This window comes from Hyperolius riggenbachi, chromosome 7, assembly GCF_040937935.1.
Source record: "Hyperolius riggenbachi isolate aHypRig1 chromosome 7, aHypRig1.pri, whole genome shotgun sequence".
In the NCBI taxonomy this organism is placed as follows: domain Eukaryota; kingdom Metazoa; phylum Chordata; class Amphibia; order Anura; family Hyperoliidae; genus Hyperolius; species Hyperolius riggenbachi.
In genome coordinates, this window is record NC_090652.1 from 153,446,114 (window position 1) to 153,468,029 (window position 21,916).

Consider the following 21,916-nt stretch of genomic DNA (forward strand, 5'->3'; position numbering starts at 1 on the left):
TAGATCTACAATTTTTTTCTTACCTTCTCCCCAATTTCTGTCCTGTCTCCAGATGGCAAGATCTCCAGATCCGGCAGCAGAGCACAAGCCTCTACAACTCTCTTGTACAAAGGTTCAGTTCGCTCCCTACCAAACATAATGTTGTCTTTAAGAGAAGCATTCTGGATCCATGCCTGCTGAGGAACATATGCTACTCCACCCTGAAAAAGATTTTTAAGTACAGTGTTGGTTACCATATGCAATTTTTCTATATCTTTTAAATACACAAGGAAGATATCATTGCTTGAATATCAACCACTGACCACCTGCTACAGCCATTCCAAGACTCTCTTTAAAATGTTTGATTATTTTCATCACAGAAAAAAAACAAAATCAGTGGTTGAAGACTCCACTCATCTCTGCAGAAGTAAGACTCCATTGCAGCAAAGGGCTGAAAAGGGCTGAACTGGACCTACCATGTGCAGATGATGTTGTTGGAATACTCAGGGTCTTTATTGATCACCACGATTTAGCTCCATACAGAGGAGCCATAACTCTGTGCAAATGTTTCCTTACTACATTCATATAGCACACAGGACTGAAGTTATGGTAGTCTACGTATTGGTTATCAATCAAGGCTATCTTGTTTAGGGAAACTCAAGGCTGTGTTGTATAAAAAGCACACCCCTTATTTCATCAGTTATTGCATCATCTTTAATAACTATTTTCCCCTGACTTACAATTTAATTTAAAACCTGCTGAAAACAACACTAGGAATACTGTGCCATGGAGAAAGAGAATTATTGCTTCCAGGGAGAGCCAAGTCACTATTACAGTCTTCACGTCACATCGATGGGAAATTTCCCTTCATTCAATAAGTTCCAGCATGTCCCAGTGGCTGAATAGTGTAATGGTTCAAATCTCAGCTCTTCCTGTTCAGTAAGCCAGCACATATTCAGTAAGGAGTCCTAGGGCTAGATGGCTAGACTCCCTAAAGCTGCTACTGCTTACTGAGCATGCCCTAGTGGCTGCAGCTCTGGCTCAGAGTTTGCCAGGAGAAAAGCGCAATATAAATATTTGTCTTGTCTCTTGTCTTCCGATCAAGAAAGGGATCTATTTTGAGATGTGTTTAACAAAATCCCTCAATCAAAAGCAGATCAGACATGCAGAAAATTCTTGAACTATGAGAAAATGGCATGGTGTGTACTAGGCATTAAAGGGAATCTGAAGTGAAAATAAACTTATGACATAATGATTTGTATGTGTAGTACAGAAAAAAAACAAAAAAAACATAAAAGCAGATAGGAGTCTAATATTTTGTTTCCAGTACAGGAAGAGGTAAACTCCTGTTGTTATCTATGTAATAGAGCTTCATTGAGCTCCCCAACTTTCAAAGTCAAAGAGCTCTGTCTTCTGAAGCTCATCTCAACTGTGTCATTGTAATTTTTTTTCTGCAAAGGAGAGTTCAAAAGTTCATTAGCCTGCTCTGTGAAACCATTTAGAATGCTGAGTGTAATGTGTAAACTGCAAATTTTAAAGAGAACCCGAGGTGTGTTTGAAGAATATTATCTGCATACAGAGGATGGATCTGCCTATACAGCCCAGCCTCTGTTGCTATCCCAAACCCCCCTAAGCTCCCCCTGCACTCTGCAATCCCTCATAAATCACAGCCACACTGCTGACAAACAGCTTGTCAGAGCTGGCTGTGTTTATCTCTATAGTGTCAGTCTGCTGCTCTCCCCGCCTCCTGCAGAACTCCAGTCCCCGCCTGCATCCCTTCCCTCCCTGCTGATTGGAGGGAAGGGACGGGGCAGGGACCGGAGCTATGCAGGAGGCGGGGGAGCAGCTGAGACTGACACTACAGATGTAAACACAGCCTCACAGCACGGCTGTGATTTATGAGGGATTGCAGAGTGCAGGGGGACCTTAGTGGGGTTTGGGATAGAAACAGAGGCTGGGCTGTATACGCAGATCCAGCCTCTGTATGCAGATAACATTCTTTAAACACACCTCGGGTTCTCTTTAAGGCCCATACACTGGTCGATTTCAGCGATCAATTCTATAGAAACGATTGCAAATCGATGCACGATCGAATGGCTGATTGATTTGCGGACGATTTTGATCGATTGAGCTGACAGGATGGAAAAACTAGGTCAATCTGCTGCTAGCAGCAGATTGATGGCTCATAGAGTTGCATAGAATCTAAAGGTGGCCATGCACTTTGCAGCAGATTCAAACATTAGGGCCTGTACACGCTGCTGCGCTTGCGCTGCACTTTTCAAATCGCATGCACTTTTTAATCGCAAGGTCTTTTGAAAAATAATGAAAATCGTGGAGACCTGTACACACTGGTGCGATGCGCTTTTCCTATTCTCATTAAAAAGCGCAGCAGTGTGTACAGGCCCTTAGATAGATTTTTGTCAGATGCCTGCCAAGTTAAATCTGACAGGAATCTATCTGATGTGTGCCACACACTAGGAACAGATTTCCAATAGATTTCAGAATTAAATCTATTGGAAATCTATTGAAACTCGATCTAAATGCATTATTGCACAATTAGATCCAATGCAAATCTATGGGCCATCGATCTGCTGCCAGCAAATCGATCGATTGGCTGATTTGAAAGAATCGATTTCTGATCGATCAATTCTATAGAACTGATCAATCGATGGCTGAAATAGACCAGTGTATGGGCCCCTTAATGGTGCAGTAATGCCTTTAGATCGATTTTCAATAGATTTCATTCTGAAATCTATTGGAAATATGTTCCTAGTGTGTGGCACACATCAGATCACTGCAAATCTATCAGTATATGGCCACCTTTAGAGAATTATGCAAGGTTATAAAAAAGATATAGCACTGAAAAAAAAATATGAGAATACTTGCTTTGCTACTAATGTTCTATCAATTATCCGTACTACACAACCAATTCATTATATCATAATTATTTTATTTTTTTTTGCTTCCGTGTCACTTTAAAGATAATGCTGTTGACTGAAATAACCAAACCAGCCATCTGGATAGAGAAAGTGTTGAAAATATGTATAGTCAAAATCTAGAAGGTCAATTGGTATGTAACCAACGTTATTCTAATTCAATGCCCAGTGGCAGAACTTTCACAAAGTCTGTCTTAAAGTGACTGTCCGGCAAAAAAAAAAAAAAAAAAAATGAGTTTCACTTACCTGGGGGGCTGGTAGAAGCCCCAGGTAAGTGAAACTTTTTTTTTTTTTTTTTTTTTTGCCGGACAATCCCTTTAAATTAGAAGACCTTTTTCATTCAACAGCTGATCATTTATCCTAGTTCCATTCTAAAAAATCGATCTAAATGCATTATTGCACCATTAGATCCAATGCAACTCTATTAGCCATCGATCTGCTGCCAGCAGCAGATCGACCTACATTTTCTATCCTGTCAAATAGATCAAATCAATCAAAATCGATGAGCAAATTGATCAATTGGCTGATTTGAAAGAATAGATTTCCAATCTATCGATCGATTCTATAGAATCGATCGAACGCTGAAATCGACCAGTGTATGAGCCCCTTAAGGTGCATACATTTACCCAACATTAACACAAAAATCTGCAACAACTAGAAATGATTAGCATCTCAATGACAATCTCCAGTATTAACTTCATGGATGCAGTTTACATATTGAGGTGAATTCTGTATGAACATACATCTTGCTTAATACACACTATATTTTTATACGGCTTTAGAAGATTGGGATATCTGAGGAAGAGGCCTGGAGAGTCCTAGTTTTTAATAGATTCTCATTTGATATAGCATTTTTATCAAATCCTATCTATAGCATATTAAAAACGTTGAGCTATGTATGGCTAGTTTCACTCTGTATCATGTAGTAGCCAGCACCATCAAACAACAACAATTATTTCAACAATAATAATAATAATAATAATAATGGCAGTATTTGTATAGCGCCTTTCTCCTGTCGGACTCAAAGCGCTTGCGAGGCAGCCACTAGAGCGCACTCAGTAGGCAGTAGCAGTGTTAGGGAGTCTTGCCCAATGAACTCCTTACTGAATTACTGGCTTACTGAACAGGCAGAGCAGAGATTCGAACCCAGGTCTCCCATGTCAGAGGCAGAGCCCTTAACCAGTACACCAGCCAGCCAATAAAATGACAGTATGCTAGAAACCCACTACTGTATATTTTCTTTAGCATACTTTAAAACAATCTTTTACTGAAAAAGTTTCAGTTAGTAGAGGAAAGGATTTTGCATGGTATTTGGTACATAATGTTGCAGTACAGTGGCGTAGTGGTTAGCACTCTCGCCTTGCAGCACTGAGTCATTGGTTTGATTCCCAGCCTGGGCTCCTTGTTGCTGCGCAGGTTTCCTCCAGGCACTCTGGTTTCCTCCCACAACTCAAAAACATACAGAGAAGTTAAATGGCTTCCCCTAAATTGGCAATAGATTACAACACATACGCTAGACTATGATATATACACAAAACAAAGGCATGTGACTATGGTAGTGATAAGGCTGAGCTCCTCTAAGGGACAGTTCGTTACAAGACTATATACTCTAAAGCACTGCGGATGAGGCCAGTGTTATGTAAATACTAAATAAAAAATAAATTATTATGTATAAGCCATGAATACAGGCATACCTTTATTGCTACATATCCATCTTTCTTTTCCATCTCTCCCAACAGTGCTGATAACAAAGAAGATTTCCCACAGCCGACTTGACCAACCACTGCAACCAGGGAGCCCTCGGGGATGGTAAGATTTATCCTTTAAAAGAAGAAACATTTTTGCAATACAATCCATTCGTATATTGAAGAGAAGGGCGGGGGGAAGATAAACATGCTTTACTTGTAATGAAAGTTGGTTTGTAGAAAACATGCCACACTCCTCAAAGGGAGAACTTCAAAGTGAAACCTGCACTTTTTACCATCTTTCATTTGAATTGAACTGCAAATGCTCCGAATACTTGTACTCAGGAAACAATATGCAAAGAGTCCTACTGGATAAAGCCCTGAATGTACATAAAGTAGGTTAACTTCTTGCCAACCACTCCACGCCAATTGGTGTGAATGCGGCAACAGCCCCAGGACCCCTTCACGCTGATTGGCATGAATGGCTGCGGGGCAGGGATTGCAGGGGATCATGCACGCCAATGCACACGCATCCCCGCTGGAATGACAGAGCTCCGTCTTCCAGCGGTCTTCCAGCCTTCAGTCTTCCAGCGGTAGAGCCTGTTAGATGGCAAAAACACAGCCTATTAACATTGCGCAGCGTTGCAATCTGAGGCAGCACTGTACAGGGGACAGCTGTGTCACTTGGCTGTCCCATCCAGAGGCACAAAGACTATCCGCTGTCATAGGCTGATGACAGCCGGTAGCACTGATTGGCTGACGGGGGGAGGGATGGAGGATTATGAAAAGAATTTTAAAAAATAGGGAAATTTAAAAAATATTAAAATAAATAAAAAATAAACATGCTGGCAGCAATCTTAGCCCACTAACCGAGAGCTCTGTTGGTGGGCAGACAAAGGGGGGGGGGGATATCACTTTTGTGCTGAGTTGTGTGGCCCTGCAGCGAGGCCTTAAAGAGAAACTCCGACCAAGAATTGAACTTTATCCCAATCAGTAGCTGATACCCACTTTTACATGAAAAATATAATGATTTTCACAAACAGACCATCAGGGGGCGCTGTATGACTGATTTTGTGCTGAAACCCCTCCCACAAGAGGCTCTGGTACCGTACGGTACTCTGGGCAAACTGCCACAATGTAACAATGACACACACAGGAAATGGCTGTTTATAGCTGTCTGTTAAAGCCAGAACATCTACATAATCTGCCCACAGTAACAATGTCACCATGTAATACATGTCAGAATGTGAATCTGGGAGAGGAAAGATTTTACAATGAGCAAACTCTGACTAAATCATGTATACATAATTATTGTAAAAATTAAGCACCTTTTATATTAAATTATTTTCACTGGAGTTCCTCTTTAAAGCTGAAGTGGCCCATTTAGTAAAAAATGGCCTGGTCACTAGGGGGGTTTAACACCGGGGTCCTTCAGTGGTTTAAGAGGAACTTCAGCCTAAACAAAACATACTCATTAAGTTGCATTAGTAATGTTAATTAAAATAGATGGGTAATATAATCTCTTAGCCACTCTGTTTTAAAAGAACAGGCAAATGTTTGTGATTTCATGAGGGCAGCCATCTTTTTGGAGGTGATGGGGAGCATGAGACACAGTTCCAACTGTCCTGTGTCCTGACCACCCCTCCCAGTTGCTAGGCAACAAGATCAGAAATCCCATCATGCTTTGCACAGTATCAGGGGAAAAATACCCGGGCAGTTTTCTTTAGTGAAGCAGAGCTTTGGTACAGCCAAAATGAGGCTTGGATAAGAAAAACAAAGTTCTGATACTGTGAAACTGTCAAACACCAAGCCTTTTCAGTGCAGAGTAGATTTTTAGTCTGGAGGTTCACTTTAACTTTAATATTTAAAGCTATATAAGGACCTAAAGCAGAGAGTGAGGGGGCGGAGTTAAGGACACAGAGGAGGAAGAAATGCCACTTCCTCCCCATCCATAATTGATGCCAGAACGGTGGCCACAGGGGGCACTGGAGAGTGGAGGGTGGTGCTGTGTGCTCACAGCAACAGTAATAAAACAATATTAAAAGTATTTTGGGGGGATGAGAACCAGGTCAGGGGTACATTAAATATATGCCATTGATATATTCCAGTGGCTCCATGGCCAACAGACCACTTCAAACAATTACAGAAACTAGGGATGGTCAATAAGATGCAAATAAGGATTATGAAAATTTTGCATAGTAATGTTATTTAGTTTGAAAATGTATCAACTGATTCCTGGCGAAGTAAAATTCAATTACTGCATTTTCTAGCTGAATAAAATTTGCATACAAAATTACCATCCATCCCTTATGCTGAGGATGATCTACAAAAAATGTTCCTGTAAAATAATTTGTAATTACTGGAGATCATACCACTAAGGTACAACATTCATTACAAGTACATGAAAAAAATTGAAAATGCCTTACTCTTTCAACGATGGGGATTCAGTCCTGGACCAGGAGAATGTGGCATTCCTTATATCGATACATCCCTGACCTAAAAGGAATGCAGTAACATAACTGTTTCAGTAAAAGAAAAACATAATTCAACAGATTTATTCACAGAAGTATGCACTGCAAAACAAAACAATTATGAACAGTATCACCATTACCTTAAAAAGGCAAATACAAATCAATTTGCTACCATAACTATATAGAGTTGGGCACATTTTTTTTAATCAAGTAAATGAATGTTCCAGAAGCCACGAAGATGTAAATCAGAAATAAAAAGTATAGATCGATTTCCACAAATATATTCAAGGAGGAACATTTGCGGATTTATTTACATACACCGTATACACACAATATATACACTTTATTAGTGCGATTTTGCACTAATAAAAAGAAGAGCAGTGTGCTGCAATCCCACGTCTGTTTTCTATATTACCTTGAGGGGATTCGGCACCCCTTGTTGCGTACACACCTTCCCACTGAGGGACCACTGTGATAGCTGCTGACCTCCTTTGGACACACACACACACACACACACACACACACACACAATCAATATATAGATTTTTTATTTTATCAGATACTTACCTATAGAGAGGGGCTCTGCATCCTACGGAGCCTTCCCGCTCCTCTCACAGTTCCAGAGCTGTCCCCGGGTCAAATTTGCAGCTTACGCAGGGGCGCAGTCAGTGTACAGGCGAGACACACAGGAGCTGACTGGCTTGGGGGGATGGGTGGAGTTTTCCCCCAGCCGCCTCTTCTTCACACATGCAGGGCCGGATGGGCAGCACAATCTGATACAGCACCCAGAGCTGGCCGTTCGATCCACACTAAGCCCCGCCCCAGCAGTAAGTGTTCCAGGATGTCCGGGCATTGGACGAGAGCTCCTGCACCTCCCCTGATGCTGAATGGTCCCGACTCCTGGATGTCTGTGCTTCGGCATCTCAACTCCGATCCCTGGCCTAGAGCTTTCACAAGAGAGGCCACAGCTGTGTTGCAGATTAGACACCCTATGCTGAGGGTATTGCAAGGGGGCCCAGGAGCCATAAATCACCGACAAAAATCAGAGAAGCTCCGCCCCCAAGCCGTGGAGGACTATTTCTTGTGAATGAATGCAGTCTGCAGTGGCGACTTACATCACCCTTCCCTCAGCTGCAGCAGCAAACTCCGATTTTGGGGCTCCCTTTCTCCCACCACATAAACTGGGAGTTTCACTGATATGACCCCTTAAACTATACTGGGAGGGGGCTCTACAGCTACCTATACTTGGAGGGGGGCACTCATACTTATCCTGGGTGTTTTTCGGGCTTCTGTTATCCTGGGTGTTTTTCGGGCTTCTGGCTATGTGGGGCTCTAGGACTACTTATAGTGGGGGGTGCCTGGCTTCCTATAGTGGGCTCTATGGCTACCTATACTGCAGGGGGCTAACCGGTCTGCAACCACACCAAACGCTAACCGGTCTGCCCCCGCACCAAACGCTAACCGGTCTGCCCCCGCACCAAACGCTAACCGGTCTGCCCCCGCACCAAACGCTAACCGGTCTGCCCCCGCACCAAACGCTAACCGGTCTGCCCCCGCACCAAACGCTAACCGGTCTGCCCCCGCACCAAACGCTAACCGGTCTGCCCCCGCACCAAACGCTAACCGGTCTGCCCCCGCAACAAACGCTAACCGGTCTGCCCCCGCACCAAACGCTAACCGGTCTGCCCCCGCACCAAACGCTAACCGGTCTGCCCCCGCACCAAACGCTAACCGGTCTGCCCCCGCACCAAACGCTAACCGGTCTGCCCCCGCACCAAACGCTAACCGGTCTGCCCCCGCACCAAACGCTAACCGGTCTGCCCCCGCACCAAACGCTAACCGGTCTGCCCCCGCACCAAACGCTAACCGGTCTGCCCCCGCACCAAACGCTAACCGGTCTGCCCCCGCACCAAACGCTAACCGGTCTGCCCCCGCACCAAACGCTAACCGGTCTGCCCCCGCACCAAACGCTAACCGGTCTGCCCCCGCACCAAACGCTAACCGGTCTGCCCCCGCACCAAACGCTAACCGGTCTGCCCCCGCACCAAACGCTAACCGGTCTGCCCCCGCACCAAACGCTAACCGGTCTGCCCCCGCACCAAACGCTAACCGGTCTGCCCCCGCACCAAACGCTAACCGGTCTGCCCCCGCACCAAACGCTAACCGGTCTGCCCCCGCACCAACCGCTAACCGGTCTGCCCCCGCACCAACCGCTAACCGGTCTGCCCCCGCACCAAACGCTAACCGGTCTGCCCCCGCACCAAACGCTAACCGGTCTGCCCCCGCACCAAACGCTAACCGGTCTGCCCCCGCACCAAACGCTAACCGGTCTGCCCCCGCACCCAACGCTAACCGGTCTGCCCCCGCACCCAACGCTAACCGGTCTGCCCCCGCACCCAACGCTAACCGGTCTGCCGCCGGACCCAACGCTAACCCGGTCTGCCGCCGGACCCAACGCTAACCCGGTCTGCCGCCGGACCCAACGCTAACCCGGTCTGCCGCCGGACCCAACGCTAACCGGTCTGCCGCCGGACCCAACGCTAACCGGTCTGCCGCCGGACCCAACGCTAACCGGTCTGCCGCCGGACCCAACGCTAACCGGTCTGCCGCCGGACCCAACGCTAACCTCTCTGCCGCCGGACCCAACGCTAACCTCTCTGCCGCCGGACCCAACGCTAACCTCTCTGCCGCCGGACCCAACGCTAACCTCTCTGCCGCCGGACCCAACGCTAACCTCTCTGCCGCCGGACCCAACGCTAACCTCTCTGCCGCCGGACCCAACGCTAACCTCTCTGCCGCCGGACCCAACGCTAACCTCTCTGCCGCCGGACCCAACGCTAACCTCTCTGCCGCCGGACCCAACGCTAACCTCTCTGCCGCCGGACCCAACGCTAACCTCTCTGCCGCCGGACCCAACGCTAACCTCTCTGCCGCCGGACCCAACGCTAACCTCTCTGCCGCCGGACCCAACGCTAACCTCTCTGCCGCCGGACCCAACGCTAACCTCTCTGCCGCCGGACCCAACGCTAACCTCTCTGCCGCCGGACCCAACGCTAACCTCTCTGCCGCCGGACCCAACGCTAACCTCTCTGCCGCCGGACCCAACGCTAACCTCTCTGCCCCCGAACCCATAGCTAACCTGTCTGCCCCCGGACCCATAGCTAACCTGTCTGCCCCCGGACCAAACGCTAACCTCTCTGCCGCCGCACCTAACGCTAACCTCTCTGCCGCCACACCTAACTAACCTCTCTGCCGCCACACCTAACTCTAACCTCTCTGCCGCCACACCTAACTCTAACCTCTCTGCCGCCACACCTAACTCTAACCTCTCTGCCGCCACACCTAACTCTAACCTCTCTGCCGCCACACCTAACTCTAACCTCTCTGCCGCCACACCTAACTCTAACCTCTCTGCCGCCACACCTAACTCTAACCTCTCTGCCGCCACACCTAACTCTAACCTCTCTGCCGCCACACCTAACTCTAACCTCTCTGCCGCCACACCTAACTCTAACCTCTCTGCCGCCACACCTAACTCTAACCTCTCTGCCGCCACACCTAACTCTAACCTCTCTGCCGCCACACCTAACTCTAACCTCTCTTCCGCAGCACCTAACACTGACCTCTCTGCCGCCGCACCTAACACTAACCTCTCTGCCGCAGCACCTAACATTAACCTCTCTGCTGCAGCACCTAACATTAACCTCTCTGCTGCAGCGCCTAACATTAACCTCTCTGCCACCGCACCCAACACTAACCTTTCTGCTGCCACACCTAACGCTAACCTCTCTGACGCCGCAGCTAACGCTAAACTCTCTGCCCCTGCACCTAACTAACCTCTAACCTCTCTGCCCCCGCATCTAACATTAACCTCACTGTCACTACACCAAACACTAACCACTGCCACCAAACTTAACACTAACCTCACTACCACAGGTCCTAGCAAGAACCCTCACTGCCACCATGCCTAGAGCTTAACCTCACTGCCACCACACCTATCGTTAATCACCCTGCCACCATACCCAACACTAGCTTCACTGCCGTCGCATCCAACGCTAACTCCACTGACACCATACCTAATGATAATCGCACTAATGCAGCACCTAGCACAAGCCTCACTGTTGCAGCACTTAATACTAATCTCACTGCTACTACACCTAACACTAACCTCACTGCTGATTCTCCAACACTAGCTTCACTGTCCCTACACCTTTACTCTACATACGTTTGCACACAAGATAGATATGCATTTAGACTGGGGCTGCCGTAAAAGGGCCTCTAGGTTTTTGTTCCTCCCCCCAGACTAAAAGGTCCCAGTCCTCCCCTGGTCCCCCTCCTGCCTGGCAGCTAATATTGTCCACACCGCATATCAGCAGTGACACTCAAGCAGGCAGCGAGGCAATGCTGTCTGCTGTGCACAGGAAGTGACATCTGCTTACTTCCTTTACACAGTGCCTCGCTGCCTGCTTGAGTGTTATCGCTGATATGCGGTGTGAACAATATTAGCGGCCAGGCAGGAGGGGGACGCAGGATTTTACTAGGAGAGAGACCAGGCGCCAGATTAGGCAAGGAGAGGGGGAGGGGGGTGGAGACTTACTGGCTACACATATTCCTTACTACATATTCCTGGCTATCTATACTGGGGCACCATATGTACCTGGCTACCTATACTGCACCTATAGCTCACTATACTGAGGGCAGCCACATGTACCTGCCTACCTATAATGCACCTATAGCTTACTACCCATACTGGGGCACCATATGTACCTGGCTACCCTATACTGCACCTATAGCTCACTATGCTGAGGGCACCACACCACCTGGCAATCCTATACTGAAGTACCTATAGCTCACTACCTATGCGGTGTGGACAATATTAGTCGCCAGGCATGAGGGGGACCCAGGATTTTACTAGGAGAGGGACCAGGCGGCAGATTAGGTAAGGAAGGAAGGGGGGGGGGGTGGAGACTTACTGCCTATATATATTCCTTACTACATATTCCTGGCTATCTATACTGGGGCACCATATGTACCTGGCTACCTATACTGCACTATAGCTCACTATACTGAGGGCAGCCACATGTACCTGCCTACCTATACTGCACCTATAGCTTACTACCCATACATACAGATACATTGGCCCTAGACTACAACACATACACTACACTAAATGATATAGACATATGACTATGTTAAGGACTAGATTGTGAGCCCCACTGAGGGACAGTTAAGCTGAGTCTACACGTAGCAATCCGGCGGCTCGATAAGCCGCCGGATCGCCTCTACCGCATCACCACGCGTACCCGCCGCGTCCCCGCTCGCCCGCAAATCGGATTCGATCCCCCCTCGTCCCCGCCGGCGCTGCTTATCTTCCGCTCGATTCCCTGCCATTGTCCGCTCGTGGGGAACGAGCAGGGGAATCGGCGGCAGCGAGATCGGACCTGTCAGATCTTATCAATCGAGCTGCATCAGCGGCTTGATTGATAAGACACATCGCCCCGTGTAGACGGGACTTTAGTGACAAGACAATATACTCCACCCACATCATGGCTCCACCAACATGTTTTGGCCACGCCCATTTTTTGTCGCTTTGTTCTGTGGTGTGGCTACCCATTTTTCCCCATGGCATGCCGCTTCTTTCATGGAGGGAGGCCTCAAGTTATGGACTGCTTGGGGCCACCAAAACCTTAGCTGCACCCCTGAGCTTACGGGAACCCTAGGAAAGCTTGAAAAGCACTTGTACCCCTGAGTGCTTTGGAAGATTGTTGGCTCCGTACGGTGCATGTGCAAGCACATGAAAATGATTAAGTATTGGATAGTTTCAACTCTAAAGAATCTTCCATAGAATCTTTAATTCCCATCAACTAAAACAGTAGACTGTAGAGACTGACCAAGGTAACAGCATGGAAAATGTTTCTTTAAACAAGATTCATGGAGAGAGTCAGTTGGCGACTACAAAACATTTGTTCTAACTTGATGGCCTAAAGCATTTTATGGTTGCATATTTATGATTGTATTGGTATCTGAGTGGTCATCCAATGTGTTAGGGAAGACTACTTATTGGAGGAATGGTATCCACATTTATATGTGTTAATCAGGTCACCTCTCAATCGCCTTTTTTTCCTAGTTAAATAAGCCAAGTTTGTCCAAACTTTCTTGTTAAGTGAGCTCTTCCATCCCACTGATTGATAGTGCTGACAGTACTTTAAAGCAGAATATAACCCAGCATTTCATCTCTGCTCTAAAACATTATTTACAGCATATTATATGCAACCAGCACTTTTTTTTTACTAGACCAGCATTCGAAGGGTTACACACAGAGCTTGAAAGTTCAGTTCAGTGAAATGTGGACGCATCCGAAGTTGTAGATTGTTATCTTGTGTTTACTTAAAATGTATCAAGTGAGGAATGTGACACATTCTCTGACTGTGGAGAAGCAGCTCGACACAGAGAGAGTCAAAGCATGTCGGCCTGAATGAATGAATAAAACCAGCTATTAATAAAATGCAAAGTCAGCTCACAAAGCAAAAAAACTGTACTTTTGGGAACCTATAACTTCTAAATGAATAATAATACTTATGCACAAATGCAAATACGATAACCGTATGGCATATAAAAAGTAGGAAAACATGTTTTTATTGAATATTAAGTCAGGGTTTTACTTTCAAATAGCTTTATTGAAAAAAGGAACAATACAATGACATTCAAAAATCATGTATCATCTTAAGGACATACATTTGTCATTGGTGAATACAGGTGAGTTTAGCAAGATCAACATATCTTCCCCTTATGGATAAAACATACCAACATTACAGTTTAACTACTAGGCTATCATTGTATATAAAGCACTAATTAATTAATCAGCCTAAAATTGGGTTGGACCGAGTTGTCTGAGTATCAGTAGCGGTGAGGGTAAGGGTAGGAGTAGCAATTAAGTGGTGGATGCCAATCTAAGGAGATATCCTTCCTGTGTTACCTAGAATAAGTGTGTGTAGGTGGTTCCCATATGTCGAGGATATCCAATCTTGCCATATAGATAGGAACATATTAGAGTCTCCTGTTGTGAGAGCCATGATGTATTCATTAAGGCATATGTAGTTTATTTTTTGTATAACTTTTTCCCAGCTCAGATCTGTTAACAGCCAAGATTGGGCAATATGTGACCTGGCAGCTACTAAAAATTTAGTAAATAAAATGTTCCTTCCCCTAGGGAGGGATGGTGAGTTAAGATTAAGTAGGGCCAGTATTGGGGATGGGTGGAGGGGTGAGTTCCAAAGCTCTGTTGATAGTTCATAGACTTTTTCCCATAGGGCTTGTACCTTGGGGCACTTCCACCATGTATGCATATAGTCACCATTGTCCGAGCATCTCCTGAAAAGCAGAGTTAGTACCTGCTAACGATGTTTTCAACAATCCTTCAGGGCAAAGGTGAGACGTAGCTCCTCCCAGGAACAGGAACAGACAGCACTTCCCCTATAAAAAAGTCACATGGTTAGTCCACCCTCAGTGCGTTTAGCCAAGTACCCGACAGGTGAACATTCCACTACCCATAACCGTGCAACTATCAGACACAGACAATTAACACCCGGGTGGGATCGTTGCCCTGAAGGATTGTTGAAAACATCGTTAGCAGGTACTAACTCTGCTTTTTCCCCACAATCCTTCAGGGCAAAGGTGAGACGATTAACAAGTAATACAACCTCAGGGTGGGACCAATGCTTGGAGAACATTTCTACCAACCGCCTGGTCGTGTGCAGACATTGCATCAATTCGGTAATGACAGATGAACGTAGAAAAGCTTGACCACGTTGCTGCTTTACATATTTGCTCAGGCGAAGCCCCTGCATTATTAGCCCAAGAAGCTGCCCTAGCTCTAGAAAAGTGAGCTTTAAATGAAGCAGGAGCCTCACTTCCCATAACTCTGAAAGCTTCTATAATAGCTAACCTAATCCAATTAGCTATAGTAGATTTAGAAGCTATCTGACCTACAGTTTTCCCTGAAATAAAACAGATAAGGAATCGGTCTTCCAGACATCTGCAGCTCTGTTCAAGTATTCCAGAACACATCTTCTAACATCTAATGAGTGAAAAATCCTCTCTTTTCCACAACTTGGATTCACAGAGGGTAGGCAAAATAATATCCTGCGACCTGTGAAACCTAGACATAACTTTTAGACAAAACTTTGGATCCGTCTATAATACTAACCTATCCTGAAAATAAGGACTTTTCATAGACAAGGCCTGTAGCTCACTAACCCTTCTGGCTGTAGTGATGGCTACTAAAAATACCGTCTTTAATGTAAGAAATTTAAAAGAACTGTCCCCTTGTGGCTCAAAAGGACCTTTGGACAGCCCCTCTAATACTAACGATAAATCCCAAGGAGAAACGTATGGCTTGTAAACTGGCAGTTTCCTAGATCGAGCCTTCCGAAATCTCAGTATTGGAGAGGAAGACAAGGGGATACCTGAAAAAGCAGATAAGGTAGCAATCTGCACCTTAAGCGTACTCACAAATATTTTTATCCCAACCGTCCTGGAGAAACCAGGACTGCTGGGACTGACAAGCTATCAAACTTAGAGCCAGATAACCAAAGATGGAAAGTCTTCCAGTATTTCAGATAGATCCTCCTAGTAACTTCCTTACAGCTAGTAACAAATGTAGAGGCTGCCTTCTCAGATACTCCCAACTTTTTGAGTAAGGCTAATTTAAGATCCAGACTAACAGATTCAATCTTCCTGGATGCGGATGCCACAGGTTCCCTTGTAGCAGTAGATCCGGCCTGCAAGGAAGTCTCCAAGGGTCTTCTGATGCTAACCTGAGAGCTGAAAACCAGCTCCTTCTCGGTCACCAAGGTGCTATCAAAATCATCCAATTTTGACAACCTCTCCATTTGCTGATGACCGCGGGAATCAAATTGAGAGGAGGAAATGCATACAGAAGTGGAAAGTTCTACTCTTGAATGAATTCATTCCCCCCCACTGCTTTGATCTCTTGGATTGAGAGAGAAAAAAGTCTGAATCTGGGTATTGTCTTCTGTTGCAAACAGATCGATTGACGGTGTTCCCCATCGTTTTATGATGTCTGCGAAAACACCTCCTTGTTTAGAGACCATTCTGATGACAGAATCCTGCTTCTGTTCAGTTTGTCTGCATGTATATTGAGTGTTCCCTTGAGATGAACAGCTCTCAAGGATGACACATTCTTTTCTGCCCAAGACAAGATGTCCTCCGCTTCCTCCTGCAACAACAGGAATCGCGTGCCTCTGTTTGTTGATAAACGCTACTGCCGTAACGTTGTTCGACTGGATCAGAACATTGGACTGCAACAGTATCGATTGCACCTGAAATAAAGCCAGCCTTACTACTGTTAATTCCTTTCAATTGGATAACCTTTGAGACTGATTTTGTCCATTTCCCCTGAAAGGCTCTGTAAGCTATATGAGCTCCTCAGCCCCAGGCGCTTGCATCCGTAGTTATTACGTTGTCTACAGGCCCCTTCCAAGGCCTGCCCTTCATAAGGTAGGATTCCTCCAACCACCGTTGCAGAGACACACAGTTTGAGGGATTTTGACTTTGAAATCTAATGTTTGTGGACGACCGTCCCAATTTTCTAGGAGGAACCTCTGTATCTTCCTGGTATGCGCTAATGCCCAGGGAACTGCCACCATTGTGGATGACATTAACCCAAACACCGACAAAATCGTTCTTAGGGAAACTTTGTCTTCCCCTTGTAATGATTTCACTGCCAAACTTATCTTCAGAATCTTCTTGGGAGGAAGGAAAATCATCTGTTTTACTGAATCCACTAGCATGCCAAGAAACTGAGTTCTCTGACTTGGAATTAGAGAGGACTTCTCCAGGTTGATGATCCAACCTAGGGATCGGAGATGTTCCGATACCAGATTCAAATGGATTTTCAGCTGTTCTGCTGAACTTCCTAGAATAAGCAAGTCGTCTAAATACGGAATGATTAAAATCGATTGTTCCCTTAACGGAATTAATGCTTCTCCCAGAATTTTTGTGAACATTCTTGGGGCAGAAGTGATCCCAAACAGGAGGCAAACAAACTGGTAGTGTTCTACCATCCCATTTATTCTCACTGCAAAACTTAAGAATTTTTGTGATTTTTGGTGAATCGGCATATGCCAATATGCATCTCTTAGATCCAGAGATGCCATAAAGGCCTCTGGAAACAATAACTCCCTTACTGATTCCATCCGAAAATTTTTCATAAACCGACTCAGGTTTGTTAGGTGCAGAATCAGGCACAGGATGAATTCCATTACCTTGTACAGCTCCACGGAATATGTTGGCGCTTTATAAATCAATAATAATAATAATAATTCTGTCTTAGCATGTTCTGCAATATGCTCAAAATCTCTGGAACCAGAGTGGGATCTCTTAGGGCCTTTGAGATCACAAATCTTGATGGTGGAGGAAGGGCAAACTATTTGGAAACCAAACATTATTGTCTGGCGAATAAATGGATTTTTTGACACTTTTGTCCACCTAAGAGAAAGTATCTTAGCCTTCCCCCCCACCGCCTGACACGAGTCATTGGGATTCTGACTGGGACTCTAGAGCTTTAGACTTAAAGCCCCCTTTCCTGGACTTGTCAAAAGTCCACCTCCTGCCTTTACTTTGATCCTTAGAGGCATCCTTTTGATCACTCCTTGGCTTACGAAAAATATTGTTACCACAGTCTTCTGTTTCTTAAGCAAAACTTTATTTTTATTCAATGTTTTTTCCAAAGCTGAATCCAGTTCTGGACCAAACAACAATTCACCTGAAAAAGGGACACCACACAGCCTGTTTTTGGATGAGATATTACCATGCCATATTTTAAGCCACAAGGCTCTAATAGAAACAGAGCAATGGACCTGGCAGTAAACCTAATTGCTTCAGCAGAAGCATCTGATAAATATGCACCAGTTTAAATGAAAATAGCAATAGAATTAAACAATTGCAAAACAGGTGCACCAGCCAGTATGTTAGCTTTGAGCTGATTAATCCACAGCTCCAAAGTTGTGGCCACACATGTAGAGGTAAAAGCCGGCCTAAACATAGCCGCACTAGCCTCCCAAGACCTTTTCAAATAAACATCCACCTTTTAATTAAGTGGATCCTTCAGCTTTGTATAATTGATTATGAATAAACAAAACAGCTACCACATCCTCAATACAGAATTTAAACTTTGAAACAGATTCAGATTCTATTTCTCTAGTGTCTGAAACTATCAACTTCAGTCACAGACACTCCAGATACAGCAACCTGAGAAGTGGATGGATTAGCATTCAATAATGAGGACTTAATTGATTCCAATGAAGCATTAATCACCTCTCTAAAGGATTTAATGTATCCTGAACAGAGTGACCGGGCTCCTCCCTTACAACCCTCTGTATGCACAACTGACAGAGTTTTTGCATAGGGCAACATAAAAATTGCACAAAGGGCATGTTTTATCATTAGGAGGATGCCTATGCTTATCTGCAGCAGCAGCAGATTTAGCAGAAGCCTAAAGGGGCCCATACACTCAGCCGATTTTCTGGCCGACCGATCGATCCCGATCGATCGATCGTTTGCAAATCGGTTGGCCAATCGACCGATCGATGGCCGATTTCGATCGATTTCGATGGATTTTCATCGAGCTGGCAGGATGGAAAATTTAGGTCGATCTGATGAGATTGCTTATCAGTTTGCATTGGCCTTAATGGAAATCTGATGGCAAAAAAATGCCATCAGATAGAATTCCAATAGATTTCAAACTGAAATCTATTGGAATTCTATCCTGGTAAAAAATTTTCTAAAAACGCATCAGATAGATCATCAGACGCATTTCTTATCTATCTGCTGCCAATCTGACGAGTGTATGGGCACCTTTAGTATTGGCATAAACAACAACACAACAAGGCATGTAACTCTGCTCACACATATAACACAATCAGCCCAGAAAGAGAAACCATTATCTCACCTTTTGGGCGGCCTGGTTGCTCTCAATCCTCTCAGCGTCTGACATGCTTCCAGCTGACACATCCAGCGCAGGACAAACTCTCTCTGAGCAACAGTGCTACAGGCCCGCGCAGCTTCCCCTTGAAACATACCTGGCCTGCCGCGAATGGATGAGTGGCGGCCCGGAAGCTGCAGAGAGAGTAATGAGCCGGCACTACAAATTGTTACCTTCGGCATAACCGCCGGAAAGTACGCATCCGGACGCGGCCAAGCGTCCTAATGGCCGCAATGCGCTCCACGCTGCACATGGCCGCCGGCTTACCTCCGTCCTGCTCACTCCGCCGCAAGGCCGCCAAGGGGAACCCACGCCTTCCACTCTTGCTCTCCCTGGAAGCGGGAGAGAAAGGTAGGCAAACCCCAGGAAAGCTCCAGCCTGGGGCGCATGGCCAGACTGCCTCAGTACCACAGTCTCAGCCACCCAGAGAGATCCACCTGCAGCCCAGCACACAGGCTTCACCCAAAGGGGAGATGCCGACCTGCCTGGACGCAGGAACAAACAGCACTGAGGGTGGACTAACCATGTGACTTTTTTATAGGGGAAGTGCTGTCTGTTCCTGTTCCTGGGAGGAGCTACGTCTCACCTTTGCCCTGAAGGATTGTGGGGAAAACAAGTGCTTGGGGATTGTGGTTTGTATTTGTTTATTCTGGTGGGCGTTAGATAAGTCCTGTATAAAAGTTTGAGGGAAGTTTCTGTCAGAGAAACATTGCTAGACCATCTAGATGTGTTCTTCCATATTGATGCCCATTGGCTGTCACTTATTTTTATTCCCAGGTCTTTATCCCATTTTGTTTGATAGGTTTTTTTTTCCAGTGTTAAAGGTAGTATGAGACATTTATAGAACAGTGATATAGGCTTCAGTACTTCCCCCTTCTGAGTGAGAAATGTTTCTAGTGTAGTCAGTGAAGGTGGAATACTTTCTTTCCAATGCTGGGTTATATATTGCTGAAGTTGAACAGAACGAAATACTTCAGAAGGGGGTGGATTAATTGTGGATTGTATGTTGCCTGTCCCTCTACCCATTACATCCTGGAAGTGGATAAACTTGTTTTCCGTCCACCATTTGTAATATCTAGGGTCTATTCCTGGGATAAAGTCAGGATTTCTAGTTATGGGTGCCAGTGGGGAATTTATGGATATCAGCTTAAAGAGACTCCGTAACAAAAATTGCATCCTGTTTTTTATCATCCTACAAGTTCAAAAAGCTATTCTAATGTGTTCTGGCTTACTGCAGCACTTTATACTATCACTGTCTCTGTAATAAATCAATGTATCTTTCCCCTGTCAGACTTGTCGGCCTGTGTCTGGAAGGCTGCCAAGTTCTTCAGTGTTGTGGTTATGCTATGAACTCCCCCTTCCAGGCCCCTCTATGCACACTGCCTGTCTGTTATTAAGGATTAGAGCAGCTTCTCTCTTCTCTCTTATCTTTTACAAGCTGGATAAATCATCCTCTGAGCTGGCTGGGCTTTCACATACTGAAGAATTACAGACAAGGGCAAAGCTGTTTGCAGGAAGAAAAGAGCAGCCTGAAACTTTAGTGCATGAGAACAGGGGGAAAGAAACACACAAATGATCTCTTGAGATTCAAATGGAAGGCTGTATACAGCCTGCTTGTGTATGGATGTATTTTCTATGTGTGGACATACTGTACATCAACCTACTTCCTGTTTTGGTGGCCATTTTGTTTGTTTATAAACAAACTTTTAAAAACGGTTTTTAACCACTTTTAATGCGGCGAGGAGCGGCGAAATTGTGTCAGAGGGTAATAGGAGATGTCCCCTAACGCACTGGTATGTTTTCTTTTGTGCGATTTTAACAATACAGATTCTCTTTAAATTTAAAACGTAGCATGTTCCAGAGCTTGAAAGAATAGGAAATAATTGGATTATTTGTATTTATGATAGATTTCGGGATTTCTTTGAACCAAATTACATCCTGTATTCTAAAAGGGGTTATTAAGGCATTTTCTATTTCCCTCCATTGAGAAGAGTGGTTTCTGAATGTTGCACTATAAAGTTGAGAGCCTGGCTGCGTAGAAACATTTTTGAATGTTGGGAACTCGCATTCCCCCATTTAGTTTGTGCCTATACATGATTGATGATGCAATACGTGGTTTCCTTCTATTCCGGATAAATCTCGATATATCTCTCTGTAGGTTGTGGAGATACGAGTGGGGGACTTCTATCGGTAGGGATCTGAATAGGTAAAGCAATTTAGGCAGAGTAATCATTTTAATTGAGGCAATCCTTCCCATCCAAGAAATTTTTAAGTTCTCCCAGGCTAGGAGTTTAGCTTTTATTGTCTTCAGAAGGGGGAGGTAGTTCTGTTCATAGAGGGATTTAATCTCATCTGTTATTTGTATTCCTAGGTATTTTATTTTTTTATTTTTCCAGACAAAGTGGAAGTTATCTTTAATCTGTTGTTCCAGATTGGGAGGGAAATTCAAAGTTAATGCTTCTGTTTTTTCTTGGTTCCCCAGTAGCCCCGAGGCTAGTCCGAAGCTCTTAAGTGTCTGGATGGCGTTGGGTATCGATATGATGGGGTCTGTCAGAGTAAGTAATAAGTCATCTGCAAATGCATTGCATTTAAATATATCTGGGCCGATCGGTATACCTTTTATTGAGGGGTTTGTTCGAATGGCTTCTAATAGTGTTTCAAAGGCCAGTACGAATAGGGCAGGGGATAGGGGGCAGCCTTGTCTTGTGCCCCTTCTAATGGAGAAGGGGTCTGAGAAGCAGACTGAAGTTAGGATAGATGCCGTTGGATTGGAATATATATTATTAAGATTATTAATAAAGGGACCTGTGAAGCCGTATTTTTTTAATACCGCATATAGAA

The 21,916-nt window shown here is 45.2% G+C and overlaps 1 protein-coding gene across 1 annotated transcript in view; it reads right to left on the reverse strand.

Moving 5' to 3' along the window:
- Positions 1 to 21,916, reverse strand: part of ABCC1 (ATP binding cassette subfamily C member 1 (ABCC1 blood group)) — a 303,768-nt gene that overhangs the window by 115,913 nt on the left and 165,939 nt on the right. Inside the window, 3 exon segments of the mRNA XM_068244766.1 lie at positions 24 to 200; positions 4,610 to 4,736; positions 7,027 to 7,096. Of these exon segments, the coding sequence (XP_068100867.1) occupies positions 24 to 200; positions 4,610 to 4,736; positions 7,027 to 7,096 (374 nt within the window).